This window comes from Felis catus, chromosome X, assembly GCF_018350175.1.
Source record: "Felis catus isolate Fca126 chromosome X, F.catus_Fca126_mat1.0, whole genome shotgun sequence".
Classification (NCBI taxonomy): Eukaryota; Metazoa; Chordata; class Mammalia; order Carnivora; family Felidae; genus Felis; species Felis catus.
The window spans coordinates 47,644,863-47,659,577 of NC_058386.1; the positions used below are offsets into that span (position 1 = coordinate 47,644,863).

At 45.9% G+C, this 14,715-nt stretch overlaps 1 protein-coding gene and 1 non-coding gene across 7 annotated transcripts; both read right to left on the bottom strand.

The window, feature by feature from the left end:
* Positions 1–5,634: 5,634 nt before the first annotated feature.
* MAGED2 (MAGE family member D2) lies at positions 5,635–13,925 on the bottom strand. Of its 6 annotated transcripts, none has more exons than XM_045050833.1 (13): positions 13,778–13,925; positions 12,203–12,276; positions 11,365–11,820; positions 10,454–10,762; positions 10,272–10,335; positions 9,935–10,014; positions 9,320–9,414; positions 8,534–8,613; positions 8,398–8,440; positions 8,008–8,070; positions 6,768–6,882; positions 6,282–6,377; positions 5,635–5,769 (listed from the first exon to the last, which is right to left on the bottom strand). In XM_045050833.1, exons 2-13 carry the CDS (start codon positions 12,245–12,247, stop codon positions 5,695–5,697), a joined length of 1,521 nt encoding a protein of 506 aa, XP_044906768.1. In that variant the 5' UTR covers positions 12,248–12,276; positions 13,778–13,925; the 3' UTR covers positions 5,635–5,694. The 6 variants fall into 6 exon arrangements, with proteins under 6 accessions (XP_044906768.1, XP_006943824.2, XP_006943823.2 ...); XM_006943762.5 differs by having other exon boundaries at positions 5,959–6,377; positions 13,778–13,924; XM_006943761.3 differs by lacking the exon at positions 13,778–13,925 and adding an exon at positions 13,166–13,287 and having other exon boundaries at positions 5,959–6,377.
* LOC111558865 lies at positions 7,040–7,169 on the bottom strand. The gene has a single exon (XR_002739991.1). It is a non-coding gene; the product is annotated as a small nucleolar RNA SNORA11 (small nucleolar RNA).
* Positions 13,926–14,715: the final 790 nt, after the last annotated feature.

Genomic DNA, 14,715 nt, shown 5'->3' on the forward strand with positions numbered 1-14,715 from the left:
AACCTCCAAAAGCATGGAGGTTAAAGAACACCCTACTAAAGAATGAATGGGTCAACCAGGCAATTAGAGAAGAAATTAAAAATATATGGAAACAAATGAAGATGAAAATACAACAATCCAAATGTTTTGGGATGCAGCGAAGGCAGTTCTGAGAGGAAAATACATTGCAATCCAGGCCTATCTCAAGAAACAAGAAAAATCCCAATACAAAATCTAACAGCACACCTAAAGGAAATAGAAGAAGAACAGCAAAGACACCCCAAACCCAGCAGAAGAAGAGAAATAATAAAGATTAGAGCAGAAATAAACAATATGGAATCTAAAAAACTGTAGAGAAGATCAATGAAACCAAGAGTTGTTTTTTTGAAAAAATAAACAAAATTGATAAACCTCTAGCCAGGCTTCTCAAAAAGAAAAGGGAGATGACCCAAATAGATAAAATCATGAATAAAAATGGAATTATTACAACCAATCCCTCAGAGATACAAGCAATTATCAGGGAATACTATAAAAAACTATATGCCAACAAACTGGACAATCTGGAAGAAATGGACAAATTCCTAAACACCCACACTCTTCCAAAACTCAAACAGGAAGAAATAGAAAACTTGAACAGACCCATAACCAGCGAAGAAATTGAATCAGTTATCAAAAGTCTCCCAACAAATAAGAGTCCAGGACCAGATGGCTTCTGAGGGGTATTCTACCAGACATTTAAAGCAGAGATAATACCTATCCTTCTCAAGCTGTTCCAAAAAACAGAAATGAAAGGAAAACTGGACTCATTCTATGAAGCCAGCATTACTTTGATTCCCATACCAGACAGAGACCTAGCAAAAAGACAAGTACAGGCCAATATTCCTAATGAATATGGATGCAAAAATTCTCAATAAGATACTAGCAAATCGAATTCAACAGCATATAAAAAGAATTATTCACCATGATCATTCCTGGGATCATTCCTGGGATGCAGGGCTGGTTCAACATTCGCAAATCAGTCAATGTGATACATCACATTAATAAAAGAAAAGATAAGAACCATATGATTCTGTCAATCGATGCAGAAAAAGCATTTGACAAAATTCAGCATCCTTTCTTAATAAAAACCCTTGAGAAAGTCAGGATAGAAGGAACATATTTAAACATCAGAAAGGCCATTTATGAAAAGCCCACTGCTAATATCATCTTCACTGGGGAAAAACTGAGACCTTTCCCCCTGAGGTCAGGAAAACGACAGGGATGTCCACTCTCACTGCTGTTGTTTCACATAGTGTTGGAAGTGCTAGCATCAGCAATCAGACAACAAAAGAGAATCAAAGGCATCAAAATTGGCAAAGATGAAGTTAAGCTTTCGCTTTTTGCAGATGACATGATATTATACATGGAAAATCCGATAGACTCCACCAAAAGTCTGCTAGAACTGATACAGGAATTCGGCAAAGTCGCAGGATGCAAAATTGATGTACAGAAATCAGTTGTACTCTTATACACTAATAATGAAGCAACAGAAAGACAAATTGATTACATTCGCAATTGCACCAAGCAGCGTAAAATACCTAGGAATAAATCTAACCAAAGATGTAAAAGATCTGTATCCTGAAAACTATAGAAAGCTTGTGAAGGAAATTGAAGAAGATTTAAAGAAATGGAAAAAAAATCCGTGTTTATGGATTGAAAGAATAAATATTGTTAAAATGCCAATACTACCCAAAGCTATCTACACATTCAATGCAATCCCAATCAAAATTGCACCAGCATTATTGAAGCTAGAACAAGCAATCCTAAAATTTGTATGGAACCACAAAAGACCCGGAATAGCCAATGTAATTTTGAAGAAGACCAAAGCAGGAGGCATCACAATCCCAGACTTTAGCCTCTACTACAAAGCTGTAATCCTCAAGACAGCATGGTATTGGCACAAAAACAGACACATAGACCAATGGAATAGAATGGAAACCCCAGAACTAGACCCACAAACGTATGGCCAACTAATCTTTGACAAAGCAGGAAAGAAGATCCAATGGAAAAAAGACAGTCTCTTTAACAAATGGTGCTGGGAGAACTGGACAGCAACATGCAGAAGGATGAAACTAGACCACTTTCTTACACCATTCACAAAAACAAACTCAAAATGGATAAAGGACCTGAATGTGAGACAAGAAACCATCAAAACCCTAGAGGAGAAAGCAGGAAAAAACCTCTCTACCCTCAGCCGTAGCAATTTCTTACTTGACACATCCCCAAAGGCAAGGGAATTAAAAGCAAAAGTGAACTACTGGGACCTTATGAAGATAAAAAGCTTCTGCACAGCAAAGGAAACAACCAACAAAACTAAAAGGCAACCAACAGAATGGGAAAAGATATTTGCAAATGACATATCGGACAAAGGGCTAGTATCCAAAATCTATAAAGAGCTCACCAACCTCCACACCCGGAAAACAAATAACCCAGTGAAGAAATGGGCAGAAAACATGAATAGACACTTCTCTAAAGAAGACATCCAGATGGCCAACAGGAACATGAAAAGAAGCTCAATGTCGCTCCTCATTAGGGAAGTACAAGTCAAAACCACACTCAGATATCACCTCACGCCAGTCAGAGTGGCCAAAATGAACAAATCAGGAGACTATAGATGCTGGAGAGGATGTGGAGAAACGGGAACCCTCTTGCACTGTTGGTGGGAATGCAAATTGGTGCAGCCGCTCTGGAAAACAGTGTGGAGGTTCCTAAAAAAATTAAAAATAGACCTACCCTATGTTGCAGAAATAGCACTGCTAGGAATTTACCCAAGGGATACAGGAGTGCTGATGCATAGGGCCACTTGTACCCCAATGTTTATAGCAGCACTTTCAACAATAGCCCAATTATGGAAAGAGCCTAAATGTCCATCAACTGATGAATGGATAAAGAAATTGTGGTTTATATACACAATGGAATTCTACGTGGCAATGAGAAAAAATGAAATAGGGCCTTTTGTAGCAACATGGATGGAACTGGAGAGTGTTATGCTAAGTGAAATAAGCCATACAGAGAAAGACAGATACCATATGTTTTCACTCTTATGTGGATCCTGAGAAACTTAACAGAGACCATGGGGGAGGGGAAGGAAGAAAAAAAAAAGTTAGAGAGGGAGGGAACCAAACCATAAGAGACTCTAAAACTGAGAATAAACTCAGGGTTGATAGGGGATGGGAGGGAGGGGAGGGTGGGTGATGGGTATTAAGGAGGGCACCTGTTGGGATGAGCACTGGGTGTTGTATGGAAAACAATTTGACAATAAATTTCATATTAAAAATATTTTATGTATGAAGCACAATTATACATAGCTATTAGCTATATATATATATATATATATATATATATATATATATGGTATATCTATGGTATTGAAATTTCATGGGAGTGAGCAACAGCAATTAGAACAACATATCAAAAAAGGCTTCTTAAAGAGTTATAATGAAAAGTAGGTGGAGAAAACTACTCCAAGAGCTCTTTCACCTCCTAGCCAAGGGGAAGAGGTATAATATAGTCTCGAGTTAATAAATGATATAGTGAAAGAAAAAACAAAAATTGTGGGAGTTTATTCATTGTAGTACTGGCCTCCAAGTTGATAAGTGGCAAAAACATGAACTGGAGTCTGTCCCTATTTAGTCTTCCCAGCTCTGGCCACTCCCCACTTGTGTGGAACCAGACTTGATCTCTTTCCCCCTGCTCCACATGTCTTCAGTCCTTACATTTGGGGAGAAATAAGCCAACCCCATGTCCTGTCAAATTTTAGGCCTTGCATGATGGGAGAAGAGGTGGAGAGCCCTGCAAGCCCATTGGTCTACAGAGGGAAGGGGAAAGGGCAGAGTTCTCCCAGGACTATGATACACTCTTAATTCTATCAAGCACTTTTAACTGAATTATTAGAATTATGACAAGTTCTTTGTCAGACCCCATCACCTCCCCATTCCATTTCAGATAGACATCACCTGGAAATCTGAGGGGGTCCCTGGACACAGTACCCATTCACTAAAGAGTCTTTCCTAAGCCTAAGCTGTCTCTGACCTTGTCTACCTCTCCTGGGTATTACCCAGCCCCTTAGGAAACCATGGTCCAAGAAATCGATGGAAGAACCTCTACTTCCAGTGAAAAACACCTCAGCGCCAAAAGCAAGTCTTGGTTCATGGCCAGTCAAGGAGCTGCCTTGCTTTAAATGGAGGTGGGTTTTGTTCTACATTGTTCCTTTTTGATGAGTTTATAGGAGGGAAGAGAAAGCCATTACTCTGTCCTCCATAAGATTCTATCCCAGCGATTAGGGGTCTGGTATTGGGGGACTAGAGGGTTGGGGATTCCTGGAGAAAGGTCCAGGGAAATACTCTCCCAAACAGGGTGAAGGTGGATCTTGGATTGTCTGAGGGCCCTATCCCTTAGTGGGCAGTGTAGCTGGGAGGGCAATTTCAACCACACAAGTGTACTTTGGCACGTGGTTCCAAGTGTTCCTCCCTACCGCAACTCCTGCCACCATCTCTGGTGATTTCACTGTCCACATGAATAACCCAACCAACACCCTGTTCTCCCAGCCTATTGACCCCTCCCTCATCTCTAGGAAATGTCTTCACTCCCCTTTAAGCACCCATTCCTTGGGCCTTACCATCACTTTCTGTCTGCTCTATCTTCTTAAATACAATCATCCTACTGTCTGACCATAGGACAAGTGCCCTAGTTCATCCTTCCAGTTCTGTCAACACCTCTTCGCAGATACCTAGAACACTGCCAGACATATAGCAGGCACTTGATTACTTGATATACTTCTTTAACATTCTGCCCTGTTCATAGGCTTCAAGTCTCCTATACTGTCTCCTAATTTCCTCATCTTCCTCCCCAAGCCTCCCTGGGTTCCACGATCCATCTCTTCCACCATTCTGTGTATCTACTGTGTCAGGCACCGTGCACACAGTAATGAAGATACAGACCCATATAGTCACTGTCTTTGATCTTGTGTCCTTATTCCAGAACCAAAACCTTGAGATAAACGAACTAATCTTCTTGATTCCAAGATTACTGACCACCTTGCCATGGAGGAAAGGTCTCCCAAAAATCATGGGCTCCATCCTCCAATGGGGCCTCCCTAATGCCTGTCATCTTTCCACAGTCCCCTCTCCAAGTCCTTTCTTGACAGTCCCTTATCCCAGGCCTTACACTGTTACCTCTTCAGGGCTACATGAGTCAATCTTTAACATCTCCCTCTCTATCGGCTCCTGCCTGCTTAAACTTCTCTTTCCTTTCCCAAGAAAATCTTCACTTATTCCCTTATCTCCCTTAAGTACCTATCTCTCTCCTCCTTGTCTCATCCACATTTCTCAAAAAGAGAGCTTATATTTGATGCCCAGTCTCCTCTACCTCTGCTTTCTGCTCCAGACTTGCCCACTTCACTCCTTCAAAGTGTGTCCTCTGTGCTTACAATCCTGACTCCCCACCCCACTGCAATCCTGCCTGTACTGCTGACTACAGCTAGGACCCAAATTATCCCAGAGAGGCATGCTAATTTTGCTCCCCTTAATCCAATAAATATAGATTGAGGCAGAAACTCTTCCAATTTTAAATGTCATACCAAAATGTGATAGCCCACCAAAAAAAAAAGCAACAAACTCAGAAATGGCAAGTAGATTTAATGGAGAGTGTCGACTTCAATTGATTGATAGTGGCTGCCTAGAGTGCTGTGTTGAGTAGGTTTCTGAGGATGCACCCTGGCTCGAAGAGAAAGACTGCTGGGATTAGGAATATCTGAAAACACAAGTAAAATAAATTGAAAAAGTCAACTGATAACCATCAAAAGGGAAAGAATAAAATGCTAATCGTGGGGTTTTCCCATATGCTCCATACGGTCCTGCAACCTTGGCGTTCCTATAACCAGCCAGTTCCTCATCCCAACCCCATAGGCCCAAGCTGTCCAGACCCAGTCTAAGTAGATACCTGAAATCTCACTTATAGGAGAAACCACAGGCACCAGAGCTGCCACTGGTGCTGGCACCAGCTCCACCAAGGCCCGCGAAGAGCCCAAATGTGAGAGTAGCAGTTAGGCTGGCACTGGCACCAAAGCCACCACTGGCACTAGCACTGGCACTAGCACCAGAGCTAGCACCACCACTCTCTTGGGCTTTGGCTTTAGCTTCAGCTCCCGCCTGGATCCGGGCTTTGGCCCAGGGTCCAATATCAGCTTCGTCCCAGTTGCAGGGCCCAGCAGCATTTTCAGAGCCAAGCCCAATGCCCATTCGAGCTCTAATCTCAGCTCTCGCCTTGGCTTCAGCTGCAGCCTCGGCAGCAGCCTTCATATCTGCTTCCATTGCCTCTCGGTACTGAGCTGCCCATTCCTTGGGATCCTTCTTTTGTACCTGAAACAGAAATAACAACCATCAGAAGGATCAGAATCTAAGAAGTGAGCACCTACTTTATGCTAGGCACCATGTTATGTGCCCTACACAATAATAGCAATGTAATAAATACTACAGTAATTACGTACCTAACATTCCATCCCTGCTCTGACCCTTATTAGCTCTGTGACCTTGGACATGTTATCTAATAAATTCTGTGAGTCTGAGTTTTCTCATCTGGTATAGGGTAATGACGTTAGTTGTACAAATTAAATGATTCAGACAAATGGCACATTAACAGAGGCTTCAGAATGTTCATGTATGAGCTGCAGGCTGCTATACACACAGCCTACTTTAGCCAGTGGCACCCCATGCTCTTGATATGCCAAGCTTGGGCAGCGATCCAATTACCTTGCAGGCAAACTTGAGGACTTTCATCTTGCTGGTCTCATAGTAGGAGCGCAGGCCCCAGAAGAATTCATACTCAGGGGGATTGCTATTAGGGACTCTGGCATAGTCCAAGTACCTTGAAAAGAGAAGTTGAAAGCCTTTATGTCTAAGACAACCACAGCCCACCCATGTATGGACTGGACATCCCCGCTATATACTATAGCTTTTCTTCCAATATGAAGCCCTATCCCATTGGTCCTGCCCAGAAGCCATGTGGAGGTGCAAGATGAGATACATGTAGAGTATCTGCTCATAAGAAGGCCACAACTTCTGTGCCCTTTGTCACAATTAACCCAGATTCTTGCTGGGTGTGTTGTAAACAGAGGAGCCATTTCTTCAGGGCCCCTGCCCTGAGCACACCCCACCACTGGGTCATGTCTGTAACCTGGGGAGCCCTGGGACAGTCCACCATAGAAAATGACTATAAAGAGAAGAAACAGTCCACCAAGAGTAGCGTATTTTGTGCATACTCCCAACTGTGTGTGTGTACATGTGTATGCACACACACATGCAGGTGCATGCTAATGTCTCTGTGTGAGTGCACATGTGCTAAGAACCACAGACACAATGGGCCCTGGTTAGAAAGTGAAGAGGGCTCCGTGACCAAATGGGCCCCTTACCAGCCAGGGCCACAATCAGACTTCCACTCTCTGAGACCCAGGTCCCTCAACTGACAATGGGGATGGGATGGCAGCACCTATACTGGGTATACGGTAGTTATGAAAATGAAATGAGATGCACAAGTCAAGCCCCAGCATAGTACTTGGCTGCCTAAAGCTATGATTCTATGGCATTTCTTTATGGACATTAATTTCTATAAAGCCCTGGTTAGCACAGTAAAAAATAACCAAGGCACTGGGACCAGTACCTAAATATGACTCTTCAATTTGCTACCTGTGCAACCCCTTAAGCAAATTACTTCACCTTTCTGAACCTCAGTTTACTCACATGCACAACATTGGTAATGACAATCCCTACCTTGAAGAAATTGCACTGAGGGCATAAGTGAGAGTACATTTCGGTCAGGAAATGTGTCCTCCTGCTCACTCTCACTACGTCAGAAATAAGCTACCTACCATCTGCCACACACACACATATACACATGCCTAATCACACACACATACACGCACTATAGCTTAATCACTCAGCTCTGAAAACAGGCAAAACACATGGAACACACCATCACCAGACACACACTTACTTCTGCTTCACGAACTCATCAGTAATAAGCTTCTTCACATCCCCAAAAAGTGAGTGATGTATCCTGATAGCAGAAAGAAAAATCCATCAATAAGTCAATCAATCAATCAATCAATCATTCAGATATGGCACTTCCCAGAGGTATGCAGAGGCATTTTCAACATGGAAAAGAGACTGTTAGCACAAGAGGAAAACTCCACAGAAGCCCAAGAGATAGTGGGACGGGGGCAGAGAGTTTGGGAACATTTCCCCATCCACCCAGGTCAGAACCCTGGACCCTCTACTAGCACTTCCATCTATTCCACCAGACCACCAGACTGATGCAATCCTGGGACTCCTCTCTTGTCAAAGGACAACATGGACAGCAAGCACTGAAAGAGCCCAATCATACCCAGGGCGCAGCCCCAGCTTGCGCAGCACCTCCCAGATGACAGCTGCAAGGGGAGGCAAGAAGAGACAGGGACAGAAAATGAACATGTGGAATTCCAACTGTGGCCACCCATTCAGCTGCATGCCCAGCCACTCACCCTCACTGGACCGATTTCCATTCATAAAGATGATGCTAAGAAGCACCATGAGGAGACCCAGCTTTGGTGAATCCTTAGTCCTAGGAAAATAACAGGGCAGAGAGGAGGTTTATGTCCAGCAGCCATCTGCAAATAACACACCAGTCAGTTCACTAAGCTAGCCTCTCCCAGATTCCTCAGACATGAGAGAATTCTGCCCAGTCTATGCTTCAAGCTCTATGTGACCCTGGGCAAGGCACTTAGACTCTTGAGCCTCAGTCTCCTATTCAGTAAAATGGGAAAATCCAATCCTCTCTACCTCAGTTGCTGAGACGATGGAAGAATGCCTGAAACCTGGTACAACCCAGGCACCCAGCCAGCGTGAGTCCCACCTTTTTCTCCCAGATCCCTCTGCCCCAAGAAAATTCTAGGCACAGCCCCAGTGATGTTCCTGTCCTGTGAGCATCATGATTTACCCACACCAGGAAACTTTCCTTTGAGAATCACTCTACTAAAGCCAGTAGGAAAAGACAAGCAATGACAGGTCTACTTTCCTGGGAAGCTTCTGGAAAAAACAGAAAACTGGATAGTAGGAATGCACTGCTTCAGGCTTCTACACCTTCATTCAATCATAATCAAGCACCACTACCATGTGCAGGGCTCCAACTATGTGTGAACTGAAAGAGGAGCTTTTCAGGCCCTGTCTTCCTGCCTCTCTAAGGAGATGTGGGGAGAGTTGACAGGGATGGGGCAGTGCCATAGACAGAAGCAGAGCCTCCCTCCCACCCCAGCCTTTTCCCAGCTTACGTTCCCAGTATGCCTGCATCAGTGGGCTCTAAGGTGCTGAGAAGAATGTACAAGTGGTCATTCTTATCAATTTCCTTCAACTGAATCCCAAATACCTATGGATGGGGAGAACAGCTTGTGAGATCATAAATTCAGCTTCCTGGGCATCCCACAGCTCCCCGTGTACCTAGGTATGTGGGGGTGTGGGTGTGCATGTGTGTGTGTATAGGGGGAAGGGGTCAGTGAAATAATGTACATAAACGTTAAGTGATCAGCACACAGCAAACAGGTAAGAAATGTACTATTGTTATCAGCATCTCTGAGATTATCGGGAATCTAGGGAGACAGAGAATGGGGAATGGAAGGAAAGAGGTGAGCATGTGAAATACATTACATGACCTCTACAGCAGCAGACAAAAACCAGGACTAAGTTGGGTGGCTTGGGTCCTAGCTGTGCTTTTGCCAGACATGCTATGTGACCCTGGGCTAGTCTATACCCCTCCTTAGGCTACTACCTACCCATCCACGCAGTGATGGGACTGAATTAGTGAGCGGTCCCACCCCCAGAAGACAAATGTACACTTGTTTAATTCAATGCTTCCCCACTGCATCCATCCCCCATGGCTGCCACTTCACCTTCTCCAAGGAATAGCCTGCTCGTTCAATGATTTCAGGGTACACATCAGTGTATTCTTTGATGATGTCCTTCAGCATGTCTGCAAGGGGAGAATGTTGCGAGCACCTGAGCTGAAGTGAAGCCAGGTGGCCCAAAACCCAAGCTAAAGACCCTCTGACAACCCTGCTGTGGGTGGCACAAACAGTTCTGAAATAATGAATAGAGATGCTAGCACTGCCAAATTAGAACTTTGGGAGTACACAGGTAGGAGCATAAGGGCAAGGAATGTCCTCAGCACATGGGAAAGTGGGCAATGGAGAGCACAGTTTAGGGAATGGAGGGTTAGCAGGACGCTACCTGAGCGTTTGATGGGAATCTTTGTCTGGTCTTTAACCAAGAGGTACTTTACCAAATCGTTTGCCTGGATAAGGAAAAAAAAGGTAGGAAGATCAAAATATGTTTGCAAAAGATTTGAGGGGAAGGCAGAAAAAGAAGGCAAGGCAGTAGATAAGGAAAAGTACAGAGAACAGGGTTCTTACCCTCCCCTGCAAAAGGGCCACATCCCGAGGTGGTGGTGTTTCAGGCTCCTGGGATGACTGGAGCTTGGCAGCTCGGCGGCGAGCCTTGCCCCTACGGGCCTTAGGTGATCTCAGGGAGAGCAAAGCTCTCCGAGCCCAAGCAGCCAACCGAGTCCTTGATGCCCTGCGGGCCCAAAAGGCTATGGGGCCCCTTGAAGCCCTGCGGGCCATTGAGGCCATTAGGGCCTTTGAAACCCTTCGGCCAGCTGTGGTTCCAGAAGCCTGACTCTGATCACTGCTGCCATCCTCTTCACCATTCAGAGGCTTCACCTGCATTAATAGAGAGAGCAAAATATTGTCAGATAAAGTAGATGTTCCTTCTCCCTCATCCTATTTTTTCCAGAAGGTTCCTCTAATCCCACCCATGTAGTAACAGCCTGACTAGATATTGGCCATGTTGAGTCTTGGGTTTGTTTTTCACAGACTTCCAGGCAGGAGTTTCATCTCTTCACCAGGCCAGAAGGAACATAAGGATGGGGCCTGAGGATTCTCCTCTCCCGATGTCCACCACTGCTCCTTCTTGTACCACCCTGGAAAAGTCATTCCACCTCTCTGGGACTCAGCTTCCTTCTCTATAAAACTGTATTATTTTCGGGATTTAATGAGATAACCCGTATGAATGTGCCTAGCTCAAGGTCTAACACATGGTAGCTACTATGTAAATACAAACTGCTTTATATTCAGATTGCAGCTATGTGTACTATCTCATTTCTCTACGAGTCTGTGAACTCTCTGCAGAGAGAAATTGTATCACATTCCTCTTATTGTCCCCCACAGCCTTGATGAGCACAGGAAACTTGCTAAATGTTTGCAAAACAAATGAACTAACTGGGAGAAGTGAAAAGGGAAGAGTGTGATTACAGAGATCTTACCTTTCTGGCTTTCTTGGCCTTGACCTTGGGCCTAGTATCCTGATTCTCCTGAACCTGAGCAGCTGCACCCTCAGGCTTAGGTTCATCTGCCAAAGCCTGAGAGGCAGGATCCTCAGGCTCCTGGGCCTTTATATTGACCTTTGTATTAGCCACACAGCTGACCTTTTTGGTCTCAGTGGCAGGCAGTGTCAAAGGCTGAGGGTCAGCACTCTGCATCTTGGTGTCAGCTGCTAGACTCTTCTTTTCAGCTGCCAGAACCTGGGTATCAGTCAGCTTAGTGGTAGGTGAGGCCTGAGTGGCAGCTGTCTCCCGAACCTCTGGAGTCTTTGAGACCTCTGTGGCCTTTGAGACCTCTGGTGCCTTTGATGTCTTCTGTGTCTCTGAGACCTCCGAGTTCTGGGTCACTGTCAATAGGCTCTGTATCTTCAAGCCACTGTCCTTCTCTGAAGCTTCAGCCTGCAAGAGGAAGCAGGAAAGCTCACAGACTTTCTCCCACCCCCAAGTAAGCAAGTGGCTCCAAAATTCCAGGCCTCCCTTCTCTGACCTATACTAACTCCTACTTGTGATGTGCTCTGCCCACCTAACCCACAAGGACTCTCTTTCCTCTGAGCAGGAAGTGATGGCACAAGAATGGCTGGCCTGCCCTCCCTCCCTCCCTCCTTCCTTCCTCCCTCCCTTCCTTCCTCCCTCCCTCCCTCCCTCTACAGAGTGGGGGGAGGGGCACCCAGACAAGAAAGTGGGTGAAAAAGGACAAGGATGGGGGGGGTGGTGCCAAGGGAACTGAAGCAGCAACAGGGGTTGGAGAAGAAGCAAAGGAGAAGAAGGAAGGAGGCCTTACCTGGAAGCGGGTTGGACCCGTACCTTTCTCGCTTGTGTCAGACATGTCTCAAGTTGGCCTGGCAAGAGCTGAGCCTAAGGAGAGAAAGCTTGGGTGAAAAGGGGAGCCTCCAGAACGTCCTCCCTCTAGTTCTTTCTGGAAACGGATCCTCACTTTCTGTAGGGCCCCAATCCCAAACCCCTCCCCCACCCCCAAAGACTACGTTCTTAGATTCAGTAATCCAGAGCGTCTAGATCTCAATTCTCTGCAGCCGCACCCTCCCCTCCTCCAGGAAGATGTGCCAGCGCGGCAGCTGGGGACCCCGCCCCTTTTCCCAATACACCCCCCCCCCCAGCCGCAGGCCAACAGTACGCACGCGCATTCGTTGCAGGGCCCACCTTAGCCCCACCCGCTTTCCCAGCACAAGCTCTTTCTTTGATGTCCACCGTGCACATGCGCACTCGGCATCTGCCCCTGTCTCCAAGCTGGCCCTTTACACGCCCCTTCCTAGAGATCCATAGTGCGCATGCGCAATGGGCCGGCCTCTGTCCACAACCCTTTCCAACATACGCCCTTCTTTAGGTCCGCCGTGCCACTCCGCCCCGCCCCCTCCCCAACAGGCCTCCCTCTAAAATTATCGCAGTATCTGGTGGTCCAAGCCCCTCCCCCTACTCATACCCACCCTAAGTCCACAGTACCGCCCGCCCGGTCCCACCCTTTTTCACAACACGCCCCCTCCGACCAGGGGCAAAGCACATCTTGGTTCCGCCCCTTCCTTAATACACCCCCTCCTCAAATCAGACTGAAGCCAGTGATTCCATCTTGGGCCCAGCCAAACCGGGTCCAGTCCCCTCCCTTCCCATCCGGATGGATCCGGTACGATCCGGTCCCTACAGCAGGTTTTCCCCAGATCCCAGAGGGTTGGGCTGTAGATCACAGAGCCCCTACTGGACAGCGGACCGAGAGCTGGGCCCCGCAGCTCACCTCCTTCTCCTTAAAGAAGAGTGCGTCCACTCTCCAAGGCCCTCCAAAACTCCTAGACTGCCCTCCCCGCTCTAGGCCGGAAATGGTCCCGCCCCTTTCCGCCTCCCTAGGGGGCCTCCGTCGCAGCCACTCTGCCCTTCCCCCCTCTCTGCTCCTCATTCCTTATCACCCCCCACCCCCGTATTCCCTCAGCCTTGCTTCTTGCTCCCTATTACCCCTCACATTTCCTGTTTACCCCACAGAATTCCCTATCCCCATTCCTTACATCCTCCTCCACGTTACCTACGCACCCCCTTCCCTAGTATTCCTTAACCCTTCTCTGCATTTCCTATTTTCTTCTCTGGATTTACACTTTCCCTCAATGTTCCCCTCCCCCTCATACTCCCAGTCAGCCACCCAACAAGTCCGGTTCCCCGTTCTCCCCCCACTAATCTCTGACCCATAGTCCTACCGCCTACTACTCTAAGTAGTCTTCTTTGCCTACATCCAGCTCCAGGTTATCTCTCCCTCAGCTGCAGTGGTGCAGTAAAGATTGCCCACCTGCCTGGCTATAGGTTCGAGGGGACTGAAACTACTGGCTGCCAGGAAACCCAAAATCTCAACACCCCTTACCTGGTCCTCGAGCAAGTCCCAAATGCGTCTGCCCTCTCTCAGTCCCTCTCAAAGTCTCAGCCTCCTGGACCAGAGCTGCAACCAGCCCAGCCCAGCCCCTTTCCGCAGCCCCCTGCCACCCCCCTCCTTCCTTGGGGGTGGGGCAATGGGGCCCCGCTCAGGGCTGTCTGATGCCAAAGCCCGTGTTTATGCCACTGTACCAGGCTCAGTCTGCAGCCCTTCCAACCAAAACCACCCCCTCAAAGCGACTCATTCATTGAATTTATTTATTTTTATATCTTTATTTTTTTCTTATTACAAAGGTAATGTGTTGTGAAAATTCAAATAATGCAGAAATATGTAACATACCAATGAAAGGCCACTCTTATCTCATTTCCCAGAAATAACCACTGTTAACATTTTGATATACATCCCTCCTCATTTTTTTCTATTCATACACTAATTATTTGGGTTTTCTCCCCACAAATGGTATCCTGTTCTGTGACCCGGGTTTTTTTCCAGTTATATATTCTAAACAGTTTAATGTAGTGCACATTTTTCTTAACAGTTGCATAGTCTTTTCTTGCATAGATAGTCCATAATTATTTAACCAGCCCAGGTTCAGGATACATGGATATGGACATTTATATGGTCTTCCCCTCCCTTTACTATTATAAGCAACACTACAAGAAATATCCTGTATTTGTATGTCTGTATTGGGCTTTTTTGTTGTTATTTACAGTATTTTTTGCTGACTCAAATGCTACAAAAACTCTTCCATTTAAAATTTGTCAACTTACTCTCAAAAGGTACATGGAATAATGTTCCCACCAACAATGTCTCTCATACGTTTATGTGTCACATATATAACAAATATTTTTCATGTTATTGATGATAATCTTTGCTATACAAAATGATTTAGTTATGTAGTGTCCTTTTATCACAATTCCCTTTTATCA